This window comes from Pseudorasbora parva, chromosome 18 (genome assembly GCF_024679245.1).
Source record: "Pseudorasbora parva isolate DD20220531a chromosome 18, ASM2467924v1, whole genome shotgun sequence".
NCBI classification, from domain to species: Eukaryota; Metazoa; Chordata; class Actinopteri; order Cypriniformes; family Gobionidae; genus Pseudorasbora; species Pseudorasbora parva.
Genome location: NC_090189.1, coordinates 6924189 through 6948756, shown reverse-complemented (window position 1 = coordinate 6948756; position 24568 = coordinate 6924189). Strand labels below are relative to the sequence as shown.

The following is a 24568-nucleotide window of genomic DNA, read 5'->3' as shown; positions in this document are numbered from 1 at the left end:
TAACACAAACGCGCAAACCATATCACATGACTTATTAAATCCTAAAATAAATATATATTCACAAAATACTTATAGAAAAACATATATACATTTAATTGCGCAATATTAAAAATGTTGTCAATAAAAAAAACTAACTAAGCTTTTTTTGGGGTTTAACATTGGTCACGTGATTATTCTGACACCACGTGACCCAGTTGATGGCCGCTCCCACCGTTAGTGAGCAGCTGATCGTACGAAGCACGAGTCACAGCAAAACATAAGGAATACAGTCTTTTGTTCGAGAAGCGAGCTTTCTATTTCAGAAAAAAAGGGGTAAGATGAAGTGTCGTTTGGTGTAATTGAGTGTTTCTGCGTTTATTTACTATGCAGGGTGTTTAATGCACAGCTGGTGTTGGTTTGAATGAGCTGTCATATCTGCCGTAGAGCACAACACCCTCTCTAACTGTAATAATAATCATTGTAAAACCATATAGAATAACAGTTGTTGTTGGATTAGTATTCAGATTTAAAATTAAGACTGACAGTTCCTTCCAATGTGTATAACATATTATATTGCATAACATGAATGCATTAATAAGCTAATGTGCTGCTGGTATCTGATTCAGGTGCATGTAATGCATTTTATAAACACCCAGAAAATACTGTATTGAACAAGGATGTGGTACAAATCTTATTTTATTATATATTATTTTCTTGGTACTTAAAAAAATTCAGATGATTTACAGATTTCTATGATTTGTTTTATTACATTATTTTTAATATTACTAATAAAATATTCGTACTATAAACACATTTATATTATAGTTTTTGAACATTATTTCTGGGTGTTTATAAAACCCTAATATTTTAAACCCTAATATTTTCAATTAAAGTCGTGTGTGATAAACTATTATTCCTATATATTATTAATTACTGTAATGCCAGCTCACCCAGCCATTAAAACCAGATCGTTTTACTTTCACAGGCAAAGTGATGCTGTCTTTTCATAATTTACCATGTTTAGAAATCGCTGGTGTTGGGCATTCGACAGTGCCAAAGTTCACAGTGTCTAGAGTTCAAACGCAGTTGAGGAATTTGTCATCCTGCTTTAGTTTCGTAGTGAGAGAATGCAAGCCCTCGACAATACGAGTGTGTCTTGAAACCTAGTGAGATTCCCATTAAGATCATAGGGACGATTGAATGTCTATTATATTTTATTTTTTGCACTCTTTCTATTATTCTGTTGATTTAGACTTGTGTTTTGTTGTGTATGCGATGAGGGATAAAATGTCAGAAATTACAGTGTTAAATAAAACAGTTCAGTGCTGTTGTTGTTATAATAGTCAAAAACAGAAATAAAACAATAAATAATTATTCTTCCTATCTATCAGTTATTGGGCACATAAAGATGAAAATAATTGGTTAACCTCTATTGTGCCCAAACATTGTCTAGGTAGGTGTCTTCACAGTAAACATCTCATCACATTGAGTAAAATATTTCATTTCTTTAAGATTTTTTATCATGATGATATTGAAAAAAAGTCCATACTCCAAATACTATGACATTACTATGAATTAAATATGTAAAAAAATATATATTCATATTATATTCATCGGGACCATGTCCAAAAAAAGTACCTTTTTTTAGTTGTTGTTGATTTTAGTTTATTATTTTTGTGTGGAGAAAATGCTAAAAGAGAGAGAATGTATGTTATCATAAAAAAATACTAGTTTAGTTTAGTTTATTTTATTTTAATATGTGTTTGTTTTTTTGTGGAGAAAAATGCTAAAAGTGAGAGAAAACATTGAATGAAAAATATTATTAAAATGTGTATATATTTTTATAGTTTGTGTCTAATGGTATTTTGTTGTTTTCTTTACCCAGGGCTAATATGCCGACAAGTGGACGATGATTGTGTGTGCACCAGGAAGTTTCTGACAGACTATCATCTTTGAAGTCCCTCGTTCTTGTAAACCGTTGTCACATGTTCCGCAGTCATGCAGCTGGATCCAGTGTTGGTTGAATCCGCTGTGGTGTTTTCTATGGTGATTTCCGTTCACGTGGCCGTATGGAATCAGCTGTCCTGGTGTTGCATCGCTCTGGCCGTCCAGGCTTTCTACGTGCAGCACAAATGGGATCGCCTCCTTCGGACCGGGGCCGCCGTGTTCCAGTTCCGCCCTTCGGCCAACAGCGGCGTCTTACCGGCCAGCATGGTGCTGCCTCTGCTGGGGCTCGCTTTGAGAGGACGCTGCGTCATCATGGGGAACGTTTACATGGAGCGCTTCGCCATGGTCATAACCGTGATCGGCATGATGTTGGCGCTGTTCCTGTCACTCATCGCGCTGGGAATCACACGGCCGGTGCCCACAAACACCTGCGTTATAGCCGGTATCGCCAGCAGCGCCATCCTGTACACAGTGAAGCAAACGCTGACAGTGTCCGAGGTCATTGAGGTCTTGGAGGTGTTGCTGATTTTTGTCTACCTAAGCTTGATCCTGTTGTACCTGCTCCCACGCTGCTTCACTCCCGGCGAGGCCCTCCTCATCCTCGGCGGGATCAGTTTCATCATCAACCAGCTCATTAAGCGCTCTCTGGTCTCGTCCGGGAACGCGAACTCCAACCCGCTTCCGTATTTCCTCCCGGTTGCCGTGTTAGGTTTGGTGCTGCTGGGAATCTTCTTCGCGGTGCTCTTCGTATTCATGGAATCGGAAACCTGGTCAGCGTCGCTTTTCTTCCACACCATGACTGCCGTTTTGGGCTTGGGCTTGTTGGTTCCTTGGCTCTCCCTGCTCACGCAGCATCACCCCATCACCTGGCTGATGCATTTCATTACCGAGAGCAGCACCCGCCTGTGGCTCATTGGATTCTGGGCGGCACTGTTGCTTCTAGCTATTGCCGTCGTGATGCACCAAAACAGTCATCGCTCTTCCGGCAGTAAGAAGCACCAGGCGTCGACGACAGTGCGGAAATATTTCCACCTCCTCACCGTGTTGACCTTCGCACCCGGACTCGCACTAGATCGCCCTTTGCTTCATTTGTCCGCAGTCGCATGCCTCTCAGCACTTTTGTTCCTCGAATTCGTCCGCTATTTCCGCATCCGACCTCTCGGGCCTCCACTGAGACGCCTTCTCACTTTATTCCTGGACGAGAGAGACTCAGGACCGCTCATTTTCACTCACATCTACCTTCTCGTCGGTGTCGCCCTTCCCATCTGGCTCTCACCCGGGACCTGCACCCCTAAAGGAGGCCTAGGGGGTGCCGGTGGCCTGGTGCCCTACGCTGGCGTGCTGGCCGTGGGAGTCGGTGACACCGTGGCGTCCATCTTCGGCAGCACAGTCGGTGAAATCCGCTGGCCCGGCACCAAGAAGACCTTCGAGGGCACGGCGACCTCTGTATTCGCTCAGATCATCGCCGTGGTGGTTTTCCTCATCGCCGACAGCAGTATAAACCTGAATGCCAGCTACTCGTGGGTGGTGGGCTCGATCACCATGGTGGCCATGTTAGAGGCGTACACGTCGCAGATAGACAACCTGCTGCTCCCTTTGTACCTCTACATCCTCCTGCTGCTATGAGATCAAACCCAAATTCACTTTATGCCAACGCACTACTACTGGGATAGTTCACTTAAAAATGATAGTTCTTTCATCATTTAAATCACTCTCAAGTTGTTTCAAACCTTGTATGAATCTCTTTCTTCTGCTGAACACAAAATAAGACATTATAAAGAATGTTGGTAATTAGAAAGTTTATGGCAGCCATTGACCTACTATGGAAGTCAATGGGTGCAGTCAACTGTTTGATTACAAACATTCTTCAGAATATCTTTTTTTGAGTTCGTTAGAAGAAACTCATACAGGTTTGGAATAACTTGAGTGTGAGTAAATGATAACAGAATTAAAAAAAATTGGGTAAACTATCCCTTTAATTAAAATCATATGGTACGTCACAGCCTTAGTATTGTCTGAAATGGAATTATTCCGGTTCTGAAGGAAAAATGCAAAAAATAAAACAACATTAGAGTGGTTATGACCCTAGTACAGTGTAGAAAATGCACTGAAATGTATTCAAGAATAAACCATTGCCTATATAGCATTATAGTAAAACAAAATAGAAAACTTGATACTAAAAGTGGCACAAAAATAATTGTTTGATGGCGAAATGTGTATTTTTGTACCACTAGTGACACCAAATGGAATTGCACTTTTTATATCTCCCATTTTCATTTTAGTTCAAGTTTTGTCTTTTTTATTTTTATATATTTTTAAATATTTTTTATTTCTTAATTTGTAAATGTGGTATGTCAAGATAAACTAAATGAAAATGAGAAATGTTGCTTTGGCAACTCTCTGAAATAAAGTAATGGTAAGTTTTTTATACTTTATATATATTTCAGTTAACATTTATCTATTTCAACCAGTAACACAACTTTAATAACCATGGTTTGAAAACACAGTTTGGTGCCACTAGTGGTGCAGAAATAATAACTGAATAATTGTGTATATTGATTTTTCAAGGTTTACAGGTAATAATTTTGTTGTTTTGAAGGTTGTTTTTGTGTGCTCATGTGAAGCTCTGATGTCTTGAGTTGCTGTTAATATTTCATTCACTCAAATCCTGCGTCTGTCACTCTAGTATAAATGACAGGGATTGAGTTGCACATTATTAAAGAAAGAAAAGGAAAATGTAACGCCCTTTAACGATGTCTGTACTTGCTGATAAACATACATACACACGTCTTGGATGCAAACTCTGAATGAAAGGCACAATTTCTACATTTTGGTTACTTTATTCAGGTGAATCTCATGAAAACTGTATTTTTCTATTTTCTTTGCTTTCCAAAGAAAAATACTTTTTAGTTATTAGAATTCATTTTTATTTACATAAGGGAAATGGGCTTGTCAAACTGCATTCACACAGACACATACACTATATATATATATATAAAGGTTTATGTTAATATATGCGCATATATATTATGTGAGTATATATATATGTATATATATATATATATATATATATTAGGGCTGTAACGATATGCGATATGAAATCGAAATCGCAATACGCAGGTCCACGAACCTGTATCGCGATGTGAGAAGGCAGAATCGCGACACACCCCTTCCAACTCCCAGAATTATCCTTCCTGTCCAGGTCCAACTTTTAAGTCAGCAGTATGGCAACATTTCAGCTACCTGGTGGAGAACAAGGATGGCAATTGTGTAGTTGACAAGACCCACACAATTTGCCGTTAGTGTTTCAAGAAGCTTCCCCAACCGGCTGGCAACGTGGTGTGAGCGTGGCGTTTCTGTTGCGTGTCATCCGCGGGGCGGCTGCCTGGCGTTTTCTCTTTCTTTGCACACCAGAAGCGTGTGTGACGCGGCGCTTCTGTTGGTATTGATGTACAGGAGGCCCTATACTTCATGTTAAATATATATTGCCTATTGGTACCGCAAAGAAAACGTCGGCAGTAGCCTATTGACCATACAGATATATGGTATTGACGGCAAAATAGGCTACAGAATACTGTACAGAATAAAACTGTTTTGTCCCCCCCATATCGAGGTTTGTATCGTACCGTGGGTCAAAAATCGTGATACGAACCGAATCGTGGGTTTGGTGTATCGTTACAGCCCTAATATATATGCACACATATATTAACATAAAATTTTATATATATATATATATATATATGGCATATTCATGACGTTTCATCAGATTCACCTGTATCAAAATGTAATTTATCCTTTCAGTCCTTTATTACAGCATATGCATCAACTGAGCCATTGAAGAACACCTTTCTTTTTCTATTATTGTATAAACCTGGACAAAAATACTCAAATATTATTTTAATGCTATGAATATGATACCTGCCTTTATATCCAATGCAATACGAAGGACTGGTAGCACAGCTTGTCGCCTTAAAAAGTGTTTTGTAATGTCAATAGTTCAGTGCTATCTATCAGTGGTCTGTCTGCATGGGTCTGTAGATATTAATGTACAGATCACTGTCCTGTAAACGCATGTATGCAATTCAGCTCTTGTGTCTTTACTCTGATACAGATCGCATAATTCAAGCATTTTGTAAATTATGTATGTTTAAACTTTAATTTATTCATGATATTTGACTGAGGCCTTTTACGTTGTGATTGGCGTTTCGTGTCAAGTGTATTACGTTGACGGTTGTCATGGGAACTGTGGTTGAAGCATCAGTCACCTGTTCAGTTTGCAGTGCGTTCTGGGACATTTAAAACTGACACTCGACAGTTGCATGACACTCAAGTGTAAACTTGGTTTTAGACTACCTGGCTATTGTAATAAAATGTGTTACTTTATGGTCCATATTTTGACATTGGGATTTGACAAAGATTGTTGGATTTTTATTTTGTAAATGATTATTTTAATTGTGTATGTTTATGGAAAAAGAAATTTGTTCAATAACTGCGTCAAAAGATTGAATATATTTTACAACAAAAGTGAGCCAGCATGAAACTTTCAAAACTATAACTTTGTTGAACTTTTTCTATGTTAAGTATCATTTTATTTAAATATCTTTATTGAGGTTTGTTTTCAATTGTTTTTCCACCAATGACTATAAATATGATTTTTCACATTTTCCTGTCTTGAGAACTGCAGTTTGGTCATTTTATTTTCTTTGTATTTTCTTTTTATTCTCATTTTATCTTTCTTTGTCTGTAAATCCAGATTATTTATGATCAAACGTTCATAACTTTTCTATATTGTATTGATTTTGTTGGGTACATAGATAATGCTGCGAAGGAAAATAAACTATTTCTAATAAATTCAAATGTTTCTTGTTTACTAAATTATTAAGTAGTCTAGGCGATATATGACGGTATTTATCATTACCACAGTACAGTGTCTATTAGGGGTGTCAACAATAATCGATTCGGCGATGCATCGCGATGCGGGGGATGAACGATTCAGCATCGATGCGGCAAAGTGCCATAATCGATTATGTCACTGTTTATTTTCTGGCGGAAGTTTCAAATACTTCTGGTTCCGAGAGAATAACAACAACAACAAGAGATGGCTGAGGCAGAGGGAGAGGACCGCGATAGACGGGTTATTAAAAACGCGCTAACGACCAGAGGTGTATAGGATTAATAATAATAATAATAATAGATTTTATTTATAATGCACTTTTCATTCCGAAGAATCTCAAAGTGCAACAAGGGGGGGGGGGGGATAACAACAAAAAATGAATAACAAGTAAAAATATAGAATACTACAAACAATCAACCAACACAGAAAACAAACAGAAAACAGAGCTGATGGTGAACAGAAACAGAGCTGATGGTGAACAGAAAACAGCTGATGAGGGAAGTCTCTGTTAGCTCCGCAGCACACTGTGGTCCACTCCATGTTTCAGATTTCTCCCAGCGGCAGTGTCCCAATGACATCGCCGAGGCAGGACAGCTGAAGACCAGATGATGGGTCTTCATGACGATTCAAACGATGGGGATCGCCGCAGCACCATGCAGGAGGCAGAACATTTTTTCGGGCACTTCTGTGGACACACCGGGGTCGGCGCAGAAGTCCAAGCCGCTCCACGGCCGCAATGCAGGACGGAACAGCGGCGCAGCCGAGAAGCGGAACATCCCAACATCATGCCGGACGCCGATTACGATGGCCCAGATGACGCTAGCCCGGTGCAAACTTCAGCCACCATGCAGCTTAAGCCCAAGGGAGACCACCAGTGAGCAGTCGCGACGAGAAACATCAAAAGTCCTCCAAACCAGAACCAACCAACCGCAGCAATTCAAACGTAAACATTAGAAGCGGTGGAAAACGGCGAAACGAGGAACAACGTCCTCTCAGTGGCTGCCAGCAATCAGCAACAGCCCCAATTGTAGCTCTGACTGTTAGACTAGTCACAAACATAAGGAAATAAAATAAAATCTAAATCTAATAGTACATTAACATGATCATTTGTGGGTGGAGAAGCGGCGAACAGACGACGCCAGCGTCCTCTCCCCCACGTTGCCTAGCAACCAATTGTACGTATTTTTTTTTTTGCACAATAATCAATGAATCTATAATGACGAAAAACGCCGCAATTCACCTTATTCCACAAGGTGGCAATGTCTGATACGCAATGATGAAGTGACGTTTCACTCATAGTTACCTCTGACAGAAAACGAAACAATAATCTGCAAAACTTGAAATGGCTCAGTGATTTACCGCAGAAAGCAAGTACTAAACACAATCATATGTTAGTGTCACTGTCTCTTGATGATGGATGTGGTCAAGAAGCTGTCAGTGATCAAAATATTGATTTTGAAGACATTGAAAATGAGTTTTGAGAATATGCTGGAGATCGCGAATATGAGGCAGATGCTGGTAAACGAGCTCTGATGAGGTCATAGGATGATGGTATTAAACATCTGCTCAAACTGAATCCTTCCAAGCTCCAAAAGGTAACGAAATAGGTTTTATTTTATTCTTCTGTAGCTGCTCTAAAATCAGGAGTTTTATATATTATCACGACAGGTAGAGGTCTATCCATGTTAAATATAGATCTGGGTCGCTAACTACCTGAATATGTAAGAATGTTTGGTGAAACAGTCATGCATTTAAGGGCTAATTGCATTTTATTAATTACATTTTATTTTATTTAATAACTTTTATGTCAAAGATACAGGAGACACATAGCAGCCAATACAATCTGTTGTTTAATATCTGCTTGTATTGCCTCATGACTGATGAAAAATTTGCTTTGTGTGCAGTAGAATTTTGATGCATCACAATGCATCGTAGAATCGAATCGAATCGAATCGTTACCTGGTGAATCGTAATCGAATCGAATCGTGAAGGAAGTGCCAATGCACACCCCTAGTGTCTATCGTTCGAGATTTTACTATTGTTTACTATTGCTATCTATCACATTTTAATAATAAAAAAATGTATGTAAATATGTGTAGCACATAATTACTTTAAGTTATATACACATAGAATTGATTAAGAAACATGAAATGAACATGCAATAAGTGCTTAATGTTGAGTTATTAGTAAATAAGTGCATGCATAAAAAGCCACCTCTCTCAGACAGCTTGCAATTACGAATTCAAAACATGTATGATGTTTAATAAAGTTAAGAGCGATAAGTTGTGACTGACACACACAAAAGTGTGCACACGCATAGAAAACCACCAAAAATGCCCGTCCTGTGGAGTATTCACCTAAACATAGTCGATTATGTCTTTATGCAGCGTTACAGATAAGGTTGGACGTGGGAATATCCCAAATTAAATGTCCCACTTCAGACCTCAGTGAGTTCCAGGCAATCAGAGGTCATTGACCACATGATGTCGCCACCACAAAATGAGAGCATAATGTTTTGTCAACTATGGCAAAAACTGAATTAAAAACAACATAAAACCGTTTCGAAAGCAGCAGACTAAAAACAAAAACTAAGGCATATTACATTAACTTAATTCCTAATATTAAACTTAGTTTTTGCTCATTTGAAGCAGGACTTGCCGGCATCTTGAAAGTTATGGAGCCAGAATGGTGACTTTAAAATTTGGTATCACAAATTAAAATTGTCATTGAAAACAAAAGCAGAACTGAAAAAGGAAACATTGGCATTGAAACATTTGCATTGAAAACAGTTGTATTGGCATTGAAACAAGTATTGGCACTGAAAAAATAAAATTATTAAAATATTACAATCGTATTCTTTTATTGAATTGGGATTTATTTGTATTTTTCAATGACAATCTTCAGATTTTTTCTTCATGTCACTCTTTTTCAGTGACAGTTTTTTTTTACAATGTCAGTTTTTTTTCAATGTCACTGATTTTCAGTTTCAACTTTCTGTCACTGTTTTGGCGTGGAGAGGGGCGGTGTCTGAGGGGAGGGGTAAGTAGAGCGTAGTTTGCATATCATTTGCATATAGGTATACTGAAGCCGTCACCAGCTCTGAAGCCGCATGACAGATGTCCAGTTTACCGGGAACTTCCAAGCCGCAAGTCTGTTTGTTTTAATCTGCCATTTACATGTTTATTCACGTGCAACCTGGCCGGTTTGCTTAACTTTTAACGGCCGTTATGCTGTTTTTTTTTTTCCCCGCCTTCAACTGAAACATGTAAATTACTAACGCCGTGTTGGCTAACTTAACTGTGGTTAATGCAGGGTCAAATATAAACACCGGCGGTCACCATATGCACAGAACAAGGCTAAAAGCCCGGTTTGGCAAAAAATAATTAACGTTAGGTGTCTGTCGAGTACATCACAACAGTGGCTAACAGTAACATAGCCTGTGACGTTAACACTGACATGATAATCAGCAGGGCGCCGGCTGACATCCCCAACCACACACACACACACACACACACACACACAGGAGAGCCGCTAGTTCGGCTTAAACGCAGCGTTACACAGTAACTCCTAGGGCCGCGAATGTGCTTCTATCTGTATTTAATGGTGCTCATGTGACGGCACTGGATTCTGCTGTGCTGGTGTGATACTGCTGAACGTTTTGCGTTAGCACGTTTATGAGGTCTTGTGCAGCAGCGCAACTAAATTAAATACAGATAAAAGCACACTCGCGGCCCTAGGAGTAACGTCTGTCTCCGGTGTGTGTGTGTGTGTGGTTGGGGATGTCAGTAGTGTAACTTACACAGCCGCATTAACCACAGTTAAGTTAGCTAACACGGCTAATGTTAGTAGGCTAATTTACATGTTCCAGTCGACGTCGGAAAAAACAAAACAGCATAACGGCCGTTAAAAGTTAACCAAGCTGGCCAGGTTGCACGAGAAAACATATAAATGGCAGATAAAAAATATAAAAAAAGACTTAAACTTGCGGCTTGACGGCTTCAGTATACCTATATGCAAATGATATGCAAACTACGCTCTACTTACCCCTCCCCTCAGACCCCGCCCCTCTCCACGCCAAAACAGTGACAGAAAGTTGAAACTGAAAATCAGTGACATTGAAAAAAAACTGACATTGTAAAAAAAAAACTGTCACTGAAAAAGAGTGACATGAAGAAAAAATCTGAAGATTGTCATTGAAAAATACAAATAAATCCCAATTCAATAAAAGAATACGATTGTAATATTTTAATAATTTTATTTTTTCAGTGCCAATACTTGTTTCAATGCCAATACAACTGTTTTCAATGCAAATGTTTCAATGCCAATGTTTCCTTTTTCAGTTCTGCTGTTGTTTTCAATGACAATTTTAATTTGTGATGCCAAATTTTAAAGTCACCATTCTGGCTCCATAGAAAGTGACGTCAAATGACGCGTCTCGCTGGGTTCGGGTTGATCCCGGTTGATCGATGTGCCTTGAGTTCAAACGCCGAATGTCCGAATGTTCCAGACATTATTTCCTAGAAGGTGGTGGAAAAATCCAAATTCAGATATGTCTGGAATGCAGCATTAAACCGGATGTGCGTTAATAAATTGGATCTGTGCAAGGGATAGTTCACCCAAACATTTTAAATATCCCATAATTTACTCACCCTCAAGCCATCCTAGGTGTATATGACTTTTTTCTTTCAAACGAATACAACCAGAGTTACATTAAAAAAGAAAAGAAAACGGAAGAATAAAAAAATATCTGTGGAAGATTTACCCATTTAAACTTGTTTTAATTATTCAGTTTGGGAGAAAGTATGGTTATGATCATGAAAAAATTAAGTAAACTAGCCAGAAAATATGATAACATTTATTTTAGTTTAGAAGCCTGTGCAATACTCAGAGAGGTATATTAGGCTCTAGCATTATATGTAGCATGGGAGCTGCTGCTGTGATGCCGTACAAACGCTTCCACGCTTCCAGTAAAACAGACGTTACTCCGGATCAGCTACATAAATTCATCAACTTACCATTCAGAAACGTCCTGTCTCATTCTAAACGTTGTCACTTCTTCTTGAGTCTCTCCATCATTGTCCCACTCCAGTTTGAACATAAAAGGCTGAACAGTTTCTGACATTTTCAGTGCACGTTTGCATGAGGTAATCTTGAGCTGCTAACAGGAGCTCTTAAAGGGTTGCTTCAGCGATTAGCATATGGCTTTGTATCAGTAGAAACCCTGGAGTATATTCAAATGATTGTGCTTGACTCCTGCAGCGTTTGTGCTGTGACCCTTGCATGGCGACTCACTAATTATATTGAACAGACACGTTCAGTATTTATTCGTAGTGTCTTCTCCAACTCAGTCACAGTAATCCAGTAGGTGGCTTTGGGAATGGCCTCACAGGGCAGCGAAGCATTCTGGGAATTGTAGTCTTTCAGCCCCATGAGACAAAAATACATTTTCTGTCTTTTCTCAGTCTAGAAGGCACCAAATTCAAAAATAATATCCCATTTCCACTACATTAATGACCCAGTTTAAATACAGAATCATCTTCCCAGTGCTGAAGTACTCCTTTAAAGCTCTGCCCTCTTCCTGAAAGGGAGCAGCAACTTATTTGCATTTAAAGGGATACACACAAAAGCAGTGTTTTTTTCTTGCCCACCCCTCAAAAAGTTACATTTTTAACATGCTATAAAATTAATCTGTGGGGTATTTTAAATTAATTAAAACTTCACATACACCACCTGGAGTCATATTTTACATCTTGTGAAAAAGGGCATTATAGGGCCGCTATAAAGAGATAGTAGCATAATAAACTGATGTCCATCTCATTAATGTTAATCAAACAACAAAAGACAAAGAGAAAATTACTTACTGCTCTCATCTAAATCTATTGTTTCTAACTCTTCCCGCCAGTGTTTTAAAAGAAAAAGTTGCCAGCCACTGCAAGCATTTTTGATCATTTTCACAAAAATCTTTTTCGGAAGATGTATCATAGCGCCCCCTACAATATCACTAACTAACTAACTAACGAACTATCTATCTATAACAGTGGAAACACAGAAAGCCGAAAACATTCTGTCAATGGCAGAGAAGCATTTTCTAACAAATGATGGAAATTTCCATTAATGGCAGGGAAAGAGTTAATAAGAATCAGTTCATATTTGATTCATACAGTGAAGACTATGTATGTTTTATTTATAAACTTGATCATTCAATTTCTGTACTATTTCTTACTACATGTTAAATAAACCTACTCTAGCTAAACATTTTTAAGTTTAATTTGTATCTTTGCACTGTTGTATTTGTCCTGCTATTTGTCTGCTGTTAACGTGCTTCTTTTTCTTATTTTTAATAGTAAAAAAAATAGCAAAATCGAGATACAGGATATCGTTATTGTGAAATAATAATTACTGTGAAATCATTTTAGTCATGTATCGCCCACACCTAACATCAAGGCTTGTAGTCAGATTACCTACAAATGAAAGAGACTCTTCAGTTAAAATCAAGCCTTTTATTAACACTGATGTGGCTGTAGGTAAAATGTACAGAATGATTCAAAATTATTAATTTTATGGTAAAAAATACATTTTTGGTCCATTTACAAGATGTCATATTTAAAGGTGTTATTGTTATCCTGACATTAAAAAGCTCATTATAGTCGAGACATTTCACTGTCCTGATGTGTCTTCTGCATCATTGTTGATCAGTCCGGCTCTGTCTGTGGTTCAGGTGTAGAGGGATTGAAAGGCCAGCTTTTCTGTCGGATGAAGCCTAAAAAAGAGAAACAGATTCACTTTACATCAAGCTCTGATAACTAGAACTCATCTCTCCACAGCAGTGGTGTTTAAACCTGTCCGGGAGGCACCCCAAAATGTGCAGGGCTGGGGTCCCTCCAGGGCCGTTTCTCAATATGAGTTCTTTGTCTGTACTTGTATTCTTGTGAACTTGTGAAAATGTATATCATATCCCAGAATGCATCTCACACCAACCAGCAAGCGTCAATAGCGGATGAGAAAACCAGCGTAATTTTAAAATACTACCGTTATTGTGTCACGAAATGTAGTTTTAAGACTTTTTCAGTCTAGAATGTAGCTGTTTAAAGCTCAAATCTGTGGTTTATTTATAAAGAGAGCGCCTATTTGAAATTTTGATCTGATGTTTTCAGAGTTAACGAGAGCAGCCTTTCCTGGGCTAGAGCTTCTGACGTCTACCACTGGCTCTGATGTCTCTGTAGTGGTTAAACACGAGATATGATTCGTCTTGTGTGTATCTAACAGGCGATCTTTCTCTCATGAATCTATCATTTGTTCCCTGGTAAATTGTTTTGGCTGAGAGCAAAGAGAAGTTTCATAACTTTATATTTCTAGTTAAATGTAGTTAAAACGTTTGCACCCTTGTAGCCTAATAGAGCTGACTTTGTATGTTTAAATGAATTGTTTGCTTTACTTCTTTTACTTATAATTTTTCTTTGTAGCTTAAAGTATACATACAGAGAAAAGCGGAGTGAGAGCGAGCTGAGTGACGCGATAAAGAACTGATGTTTTGTTTGCAGAATTACCGGACTTCCTCTGGAGTTCGTTCTCCTGAGTCAAACTTGGCAAGTCTGAACCACCAAGGACGCAAGTTCGAAGTTCGCTTACTTGGTGTTGAGAAACGGCCCCTGGACAGTGGACACACATGGCCTGTGTTACCCAGCATGCACTGCTCTTACCAGTTCTCAGGACTCCAAACGGTGTTGTGAGACTCCATAATGTGGAAAGCGTAAGCGTGGCGTGAGGCGTCAGATGTGTTTGCAAGGCTGTGGTGGACCACTTCCCCATGAATCAGAATAACTCCACCTACAGTACCAAAACTTATTAGCAATGTGCCTATTCAAATTAGCAATGTGTTAAATCATGTCAACAACATGATGACTCATGTTAGCTTTGCGGTAAATAATACTAGTAAAAGGCCATCAACATGCTAATTCATGTTAGCAATGTGCTAATCATGCTAACAATCTATTATTACATGCTAGCAATGTGGTAAATCATGCTTCAAACAACATGCTAATTCATATTAGTAATGTGCTAATCATGCTAACAATCGATTATAACATGCTAACAATGTGATAAATCATGCTAACAAGCAACATGTTAAATCATGCTAGCAATATTTGTAATGGAAGTTAGCTAGTAGTTGTTGTACGGGTAAAACTCACTCCTCTGATCTCAAGAGACACTAAGCGACTGACATTAGTTTGTAGCCTTAAAGGGTTAGTTCACCCAAAAATTTTAATTCTTTCATTAATTACTTACCCTTATGTCATTCGACACCCGTAAGACCTCCGTTCATCTTTGGAACATAAATGAAGATATTTGTGTTGAAATCCGATGGCTCAGAAAGGCCTTCATTGACACCAATGTCATTTCCTCTCTCAAGACCAATAAAGGCACTAAAGACGTCGTTACAAAGCCCATCTCACTAAAGTGGCTCTTCAATCATTTTATGAAGATGAATTTGGATCGTTTCTGAAGATAAACGGAGGTCTTTAGGGTGTCGAACGACATTAGGGTAAGTAATTAACGTCGTAATTTTCATTTTTGGGTGAACTAACCCTTTAAAGGGGGGGTGAAATGCTGTTTCATGCATACTGATCTTTTTACACTGTTAAAGACTTGGAATCCCATACTAAACATAGACAAAGTTTCAAAAGTTAAGGTGGACGTTTGATGGGAGTATTTCTTTGTCAAAAATACTACTTCCGGTTAGTCATAAGTTTCGGCAAGTTTTTTGAGATCATGCGTCCCCTTTGACGTTAATGGGGGCGGAATTTCCTTGTATGGGCCTTACGGACAATTCTACCGGAAGCGCGTGAGAGAGAGCGAGGGAGAGAGCAACAGCCTACGCCCATCAAAGCGCTGGCTTGTAGGATGCGCTGAACAGGTGATGTGCACATAATGTCACCAAAAAAGTGCGTTTTTGGTTGCCAGACCAAGACAGTCCTGCACAGATTCCCCAAAACCCCCGCGTTAAGGCAACAGTGGATGTAATTTGCTTTTCCGGATCAGCAACTGAGTTGCGCGAATGTTTATATCTGTTCGCTGCATTTCGGTGCCGACTGTTTCATAAACAAGGCCCAGCTCGACACAGGATTTTCCGATCGCCTAATGCTGAAGGATGGAGCAGTCCCAACGTTAGAACCGCAGGCGGTGAGTAAGACTGCTTCAAATGTCTGTGTTTTTGCCTATGCTCATCAAGTAGCCCAAACATGATCACGTATAGTTAATTGATCAATGGAGCATGCGATGTGTAGTGCGTGTACATTTGTTTAGCTGGCCACTATATGTGTATTGCAAAAGCACTCTAAACAACAATACACAAAGAGTGGGGAAATATGTTAAACTAAATAAGCGCGCTTCTTCATTCAAATGCGCTACTATTCCGTGTCTTTCTATGTAAACACTAACTAGCCTGCCGTGCAAAACCAGTCTGCTTACTAACGTCTACACAAACCACGCGTAAACACACAAACACACGTGCACAACTGCACTTCCCACATGTACACCTTCAAAGACAAAAATACGACGATATAATTCAAGTATAAATATGTAAATAACACAAGCCGCTAAGCATATTATATAGTTAGTGTATAACTTGTACCACATAGAGACGTCCTGCTCTAGTCGTTTTTGCTGCTGCTCCTGTTCAACTGCAGCCTCTGGGTCTGATTCCGGATCATAGATGTATGGCTGTATCTGATTAAAAGCCATATTTTTATTTTGAAAAAAGTTTTTTTCCCGCTGTTAGGGATGACACAGCTTTACGACGCACTCGACTCAACACAATAGCAGCGGCGCGCACACGTCATTATTTAGCTCCGCTCACACGATACGCCCCCATCCGCTCGGCTTTTTTCGGAAAGACTCGGAACAGCGCATCTTTCTTATATAATTATAAAAAAAATAAAGACTTTTCGGAGATATGCAGGATGCAATGCTACTCTATAGCCTACTCAAGATTGACATGACACTGACTGAAACTGAGTGTTTCACCCCCCCTTTAAGCCTCCTTGTTAGAGCGTCTGACTCATGACGGCGGACCAGGGTTCAAGTCCCGCTTGGAACGGGCGGTTCGAACATGGTAATTCATGTTAGCTTTGCGGTAAATCATGCTGACAACATGTTAATCATGTTTACAATGTGCTAAAATATGCTAGCAACACATTACAGGTTATTCATGTTCAGCAGAAGAGACTTCTTCAAAAATGTTTGAATGGTGGTGTTTATACTGTATATATTTACTTTATGGAGTTTATTTCCGATTGAATCAACAGTTTATTTAACTCACCTTTTTTAACAGGAGCGGGAACAAAGAGCGTGTCATCATAATTCCTCTCTCGTCCAATGAAATCAGTGCCTTCAGGTGTCAGTACCATTCGCCTGGTAATCCCATCTTACACACACAGGAAACTCATTTTAAGAAAACAATTTCATGGAGCTTCACTCTGATAGCATCCAAATGACGTTATGTATTTTAAATACACGTAATGTGTTTTAAATTACCATTGTGTGATCTTGGTATGAACCACAGGCAGCCGTTCTCGAGCGTAGCGTCTTCCAGAGCGATCCAAATGCCCATCACCCTTCCCAGAGGCTCCGTGTGAAGAAAGGTGGAGTCCTGGTGTGGTAACACTGAAGTCAAGGGTCAAAGGTCAACCAAGTGTTTTTGTGTTGCTTACTCATTGGCCAAAGATATAGATGGTCTTACCTTCTCCCCCAATCCCTGGTTGCTGTTTACAGAACAGACACAGAAGAGGCGAGTAATGAAATTATTACCCTTATAATGAGTGTAAGCATCACTTATAAGCCAACATATATTAACTCTACCTTAAATATGTACACACTCTGCAGAATAACTGGATTTATCAGGCCGAGTTTTCTACCCAGGTTCTGCAGATGAGAAGAAAACACACACACATTATGAAAATTGGCATAATTGTATATTTAGTATTATTGTTTATATGTCCGTGCGTATGTATGTATATATGTTTATGTATGCATATGCATATATATATATACGCACACACACAGTACATAGACACATACATATTCAGCTTATATAAACTTGTATATAAAATGTGATTAATCGAATCAACAGCCCTGATTTATATTTTATTTTATATAAGCTTTATTTCAATTACTGAATACTGAAAAATATTTTGGTAATATATATATATATATATATATATATATATATATATATATATATATATATATATATATATATATATATATATATATATATATATATATATATATATTTGAAACAATATGTTAAATTGTTCTCTGATATCTACATAGAGGGTATGTGGCTTATTTAAGGAAAAGAATTGTCCAGATAGTTTTGCAGGTCCATTAACAACCCTATATTGTCCCTAGGATGTAATGCTCTGTTTTTGCCTTATTTAGAAGAGTCATGAATATTAATGTTAAGCTCTCCTCTGATTGGCTTATTTTAGCAGCTCACAGCAGTTCAGTTGTTCAGCAAAGCGGCTCGTGAGTCCTGACCGTCCTGACAGAACACAGACCGACTGAATGATACTTTAAGCAGCACATCTCAAATGGAGATTGACAAAATACAGCTTACTTGTTTATTGGTGTTTTCAGATCATCCGCGCGAGAGAGCGCTCCTGTGCATATGGTTGCCAGATTGGACATGTTTAGGTAAATCACTGTAAACGTGTAAACAGAAAAGCTCTGATTGGGGGGATTTAATTACTGAAATCTCGCAACTGCAAGCATGAACACTCTTCTCATCCTCTGACAAAACCAAAACCAGTGGTTTTTGTTGAGGTTTTTATTTTTTATACGAATTTTTAGACTCGTCTTTTTTCATCAACGATATTGCATGTTGCATCTGATTATAATAAACATCAACAATGACTGTTGACATTTTTTATCTGTGGGAAGGGTATGAAAAGTCTGCACGTTCCCTGCACAGCCTGGAACATGACATTTGTGTCCATGAGAGCTGCCGTTTTTGCTATCCTCGAGTGTCATTTGTTTACCTGCAGTCCCGATAATTTGGCTCCGTCAGTTCCCCTTGACAATGAACAAGTTCGGACATATGCAAATTTTGGGGGCGTACATATTAATGATCCCAACGATTGCGTCACAGTTGGCGTTATGTTGAGAATCACTTATTTTTCCGTGGTGTTTTTCATGCACGAGATTTACATAAGAAGGAGGAGGCAATGGTGTTTGAGACTCACAGTATGTGATGTTAATGTACTGAACTCTTATTATTTCACTATGGCAAGGTTAATTACATTTTTCATTCTAGGGCGCCTTTAACAATAACAACACTAGTCTGATAGGGCTGTCTGGTTTTAAAAAGATTTTGGGCCCTAAAGAGTTTTCAAAATGACCGTTTACACGAAGACCACAATTTACATTCGTTTACATGGAAGTTTGGTCATTACTTGAACTTTTGGTGAGTGTGTGACTGCTTTAAACAGCGGCTCATACGCGTGAAGAGCTGTAGGAAAGATAAAACACAAAGAGGTAAGGGGCAAAAGAATTGGAAATAAATCGGATGAAAGGGTGCGTTTAAATATGAATATCTCAAATATGCTGTGTCATTTTCTTAAACACCCACCATGTCCAATTCTATTCAGGGAAAGTTCTCTTGGCACCAGGAACTCTCCTAAAAAAACACAACAGTTTCATTATGGGGTGCATTTCCTGGGACTTTTTATTTACATCTCAGCACAACAAACCTTTATCATCAAACACGCCTTTCTCAAAGAAGAAACGGATCTTGTCTCCACTTGTAACGTAATAGTCTGCCTTTCCCTGGACAAACACAAAATATGACTGAGTTGACCGCTTCTAAATGTATGTGGATTTACATTGGACTTTTTTCCAGCAGGATTGGTAGAATGTTTAAGCATACTAGTAGTAGTGGTCTTACCTGCATCTTTACCCAGAAATATTGGATTGCATGTGGAAAGAAAGGTGTAGAAGAACAGATTGAGAGTGATAATATCAATACTGTAAATGAATGACGATGATGAGGCATTGGCCGTTTACCTTGGTTTTCAGCTGCTCGTCGTGGCCAGTGGAGAACTGTACCCTGCAGTTTTCAGGAACATCCATCCGTTCAATAATCTCACTTATCCGTTCCCGTAAAGTGTCACATTCCTCTGGGGACAGAAGCCCCTCCAGCACCAGATAGCCCTCATCCCGGTACTACAGAATAAAAACAGTACAGAAGTACCTTTTAGCACATGTACCATGATAGTCTTTGGTGGGGTAGTCTTTGAAGTACTGTGTAAATAATGGAATATTAGTATGGCATTCATATTGTATCATATTTCATAATGAATCTCAAAGTGACTACACTTGATTTTTCTTTACTTCGCCCTTTTTTCTTACTTTTAAATGCATTTAGGTAAATGTCATTGTGAATATGGAAACTACAGATCCACAAACTTTTGAAAAAGTTGTATGCATGGGGTGAAATTCAATGGGATGATTGGATAGAATGTGAAAATGGGTGATTAAAAATAACAACTATTCCATCAAGGCCATTAAATCCCAGGGGGAAAAAAAAAAAAAATCGTCCTGGGATTTAATGGCCTTGATGGAATAGTTGTTATTTTTAATCACCTATTTTCAAATACTATCCAATCATCCCATTGAATTTCACCCCATGCATACAACATTTTCAAAAGTTTGTGGAAAACACTTAAAAACACTTGAACAATGTTATATATTTAGTTGAATTGTGTACTTACATTATCCCAAATGTTTCCAAGAATATTTAAATCTGGAGAAATAAGCTATTTTAACCAGGACACAGACTGTGTCTGTGCATCGCATATCAATGAAATCATACCCGCGTTACCCTCAATTTCCGTTTATTATTTGAATGCATTCATTAACAGAAAACTAATCATTGTTATATAGCTTAGCACAGTGTTCCGAAATTATTTTCTCGATTCACCGCGAGTACCATGTTTTACCATGCCTAATATTGAGCTTACTGCAGTGTGCAACAAGCGTCTCATAGTAACCGCCGAGCGAACGCAGAATAACATTATAACTTAACTTTTAACACACTCAAATGCAACTAATATAATAAAATAGTGCTGCCTTACTTCACATGGCCTACACAGGACGGCGACTGAGGCATAATAAAAGCTCAGCAAAATCAATGCGTCCTCAAACTACACCTTTGTTTTGAAAAGCGACCTGTAACAGTGAAAAATTACATATTGTGCCTTTAATTCCAGCTATATTCCTGACACGCAAATAGAAATCCGTCTCATCGGTCTTTACAACTACGACTGTGATTGGTCTATCATCAACAGTGATGAGAAAAGTAACAGCTGTCAAGACAAACAAGTCTATGCTCAGGGCAATAATAATAAATAAACTATATACTACTACTAATAATAATATTTTAAACAATAATTTCCGGCGTTTCTGGTGAACATGCAGACAATAAGACAATATGTGCCACGTTTAAGAGTTTTGACAGCAGTTTAGGGGCAGTTTCTTACCTTTTGTACGTCTTGATCTGTCAAAATATCCATGCTGAGGAAGAAGTCTGAAAAGAGGGCTAAGGAAGGCTGTCTGTCTCATCCAAATCTCTCTCTCTATATATAAGCATAACATGGTTGCACCGTCATATATGATTAAAATGTAACCAGGGTGATGCAATAATGGGATTTTTAATCCTGAGGGTTTACTGGAACCTAAAAGTAAACATATGCCTAAAGTAAACTTAATTTCTTGTTATCGGTAAACACACGGGTCATATTTTGTCCTGTGCTGGGTGGAAATCGATCACGATTGTACATTCGTGCACATAACATTTTAGGGGCAGTTTCTTACCTTTTGCACTTCTTGATCTGTCAAAACATCCATGCGGAGGAAGATGGTCTGAAAAGAGGGTTAAAAGGAAGGCTGTCTGTCTCATCCAAATCTCTCTCTATATATATAAATATATAAGCATAATGTGGTTGCACCGTCAAATACGATTAAAATGTAACCAGGGTGATGCAATAATGCGATGTTTAATAGTAACTGAGGGCTTACGGGAACCTAAAAGTAAACATATGCCTAAAGTAAACTTAATTTCTTGTAATCGGTGAACACACGGGTCATATTGTGTCCTGTGGTGGGTGGAAATCAATGTGTTTGGCAGATCATTACGTGCTCGATTGCATATTGAATGCAGCATTGAGATCCAAGCTTTGTCTGGTCACTCAGTGTTTGAGACAGTCATCAATTGTTAACTAATGTTCCCAGATAGCAAATTGGCTTTGGGCCGGATCTGGCTAAATTTCGGCTGAGATTTTGGCCCACATAACGCATGGAATTACGGTCCAATGTTGGCCCAAGAGCTTTTTGCCGAAATTCAACCTGAGCAACGCCGGAAGCAGACCAAGGCTCACCCAGAGTTTTACAATGTACCCAGAAATTATCCAGAACTGGCCCACACCAACGCCGTAATTCCCAGATGTCAGCCAGACAAGAACCAAACTGCCACTGTAACCCCTTCTGTTCGGACCGGGACTTGAACCCGGATCCGCCGGCATGAGAGTCGGACGCTCTAACAAGGAGGCTAAAGGCTGCAACCTCTAGCGTCAGTCGCTAGAGCGTCCCTTGAGGTGAGAGGAGTGAGGTTTACTCGCACAGCAACTACTACTAGCTGGCCTCTGTTACACCACCACCTTTACCACAGAACTCAGCCACAACTTATCCAGAAGCTCCAGAAAACAGCCATAACTGAGCCAATATTATGCCAGAGTGCCCAAAACTACACAAACGTAAAGTACAGCATTTTATTGAGAGGGGAAGAAAATCCCAGCCAAATACAAGGGAAAATAAAAACAATGGGGTAAAGTTAAACCAATATTAAGCCCCTTTCACACTGCACGTCGGACCCGCAATATTCCCGGAACATTGCCGGGTCGCCTTGTGTGTGAAAGAAACCACGTCCCGGCATTGATTACCGAATTTAACCCGGGTCGGGGACCTAGTAACATTGCGGGGTTCGACCCGGGACGAGCGCTGTGTGAACAAAAGCCAAAACTAATGCCGCAACGTGTACGTAGTTATCGTGCGACTCCTAGAGCTTGTTTTTTCAATAATACAACCCTGCAGTGCCAGAAGAGCTAGTTGGTGTTTTAAACGCAGAGAGTGTTCGTACACAAAAGAAACTAAAATTAAACAAGCAGAAATGTGCGCAAACTGGACACAAGTCGAGACCACGGAGCTCCTTACTATCCGCGCTGAAGCTGAGATCGCTCGCCATTATACGTCACATCAGGATGTCACGTGTCAACTCGACCCGGGACCGTTAAGCGGTGTGTGTGAAAGCGCACATATTACGGTATTTCGCTGGCAGTGTGAATGGACCAAATCTAGCGGCCCGGGAACAAATGCCGGGTCGCATTATCCGTGTATTTGCCGGAATGGCAGTGTGAAAGGGGCTTAAGAGTAAGGCAAAACAAAAGCAACAAATAGTCACAATACAAAAATAATAAAAATACATAGCAATAAATTGAAATGTTACAATAAAAGTGTGGATCACGCTTAAATGAAATACAGAAACAGACCAAAATACAGTGGTCGAGAAATCTCAATGCACTGAAACAGAATAAAACACATGAAAATAGAAGAAGAAAAAAAACACCAGTAAATTAATTAAACATCTTCATCAGTTTGACAACACACATGCTGCAAATACTCACAATGCAACCAAATACAGAAACACACTGCAGACAGCAAGAGACTTCAATGTCCTGCAACAGAAGAAAACATAGGAAAAAAACATCAGCAAGTGAAGAAAACATGCTCCAAATTTAAAGCAACCAATAAATATTAATAATAATAAAAAAATAAAGAAAGTGTAAATGTGTCAAGCATAAATATTGAAATATTTGTGAAAAATGACAAGAGTAAGGCAAAATAAAAGCAAGTAGTCACAATTCAAGAATAAAAACAGTTTTTAGTTAAATTGTTAAAAAGTTAAATTGTTACAAAAAAGCAATAATGCAATTTTTTAAAAATGCAATGCATATTAAAACATACCAAATGCAACTGAAACCAAGCAATAAATTAAAGTATCAATCTATATATGGCAGTATATGCAAGTTGCAACAATGTAAAAACAGATTCCATACCTTTAAAATTTAAAATGTGTGGGGTTTTTTTGTGCATTTTGCAAAGGTGTTCTTTTTCTGCTACCCTCAGCCACCGGCAAGTTGAAATCCCATTTTAATCATTTTTTCGACCTCCAGCTCAGTTGTCTGTACACACACCTGATCTCTTCTTACAGCCTCTAGCAGCATACATACAGAGATATCCAAAAAAATGCACTTACCAATCACAACGTGCCTTCCCATGTACACCTCTCCAGTTCAGTTGGCAGTCACTTTTGATTGCTTGATTCATAAAACAAGACCTTTACATCCACTCCACCCAGCAATCCCAGTTCAACTAGCATTACCTGAAATATGTTTAAAACATGCCGTCCCTAATATAAGTCAAAACACTAAAACTGTCAACACTAGAACTTTTTCCAGCGCCATCTTGGGTTGGCCTGTTTTCAGGCTGATAATTAATTTATTTCTCCAAAGATTCAAACTCTTTTAAACGCCGTTTTTATCATGTTACTTCGCTCACTGTAAGACAACATATTTTCCGTTAAGCACTGTAAACGAGGGCTGAGAATAATTCTAGCACCTCTAACATTACAATTAA

General features: G+C 38.8%; 2 protein-coding genes across 2 annotated transcripts; one reads left to right on the top strand and one right to left on the bottom strand.

Moving 5' to 3' along the window:
* Positions 1–185: 185 nt before the first annotated feature.
* On the top strand, positions 186–6777 carry dolk (dolichol kinase). The gene is made up of 2 exons (XM_067423799.1): positions 186–312; positions 1865–6777. The coding sequence occupies exon 2, from the start codon at positions 1978–1980 to the stop codon at positions 3550–3552; it is 1575 nt and encodes a 524-aa protein (XP_067279900.1). The 5' UTR covers positions 186–312; positions 1865–1977; the 3' UTR covers positions 3553–6777.
* Positions 6778–13305: 6528 nt separating this feature from the next.
* LOC137046588 (phytanoyl-CoA dioxygenase domain-containing protein 1-like) lies at positions 13306–22644 on the bottom strand. Its single transcript, XM_067423861.1, has 13 exons — positions 21692–22644; positions 21358–21453; positions 19883–20041; positions 19764–19769; positions 19570–19645; positions 19449–19496; positions 19273–19328; positions 17678–17740; positions 17559–17580; positions 17354–17482; positions 17139–17243; positions 14521–14647; positions 13306–13580 (listed from the first exon to the last, which is right to left on the bottom strand). Exons 2-13 carry the CDS (start codon positions 21388–21390, stop codon positions 13535–13537), a joined length of 870 nt encoding a protein of 289 aa, XP_067279962.1. The 5' UTR covers positions 21391–21453; positions 21692–22644; the 3' UTR covers positions 13306–13534.
* Between the last annotated feature and the right edge of the window lie 1924 nt (positions 22645–24568).

Bases quoted from the DNA above. Each gene is read 5' to 3' on its own strand.
- LOC137046588 (XM_067423861.1), bottom strand. From the start codon at position 21,390: ATGGATATTTTGACAGATCAAGACGTACAAAAG. The intron at 19,497-19,569 runs GTTTGTTGTGCT...GTGTTTTTTTAG, and splicing joins AGGCGTGTTTGATGATAAAG to GAGAGTTCCTGGTGCCAAGA. The intron at 17,741-19,272 runs GTAATGACCAAA...TCTCATCTGCAG, and splicing joins CACACTCACCAAAAGTTCAA to AACCTGGGTAGAAAACTCGG.
- dolk (XM_067423799.1), top strand. From the start codon at position 1,978: ATGCAGCTGGATCCAGTGTTGGTTGAATCCGCTGTGGTGTTTTCTATG.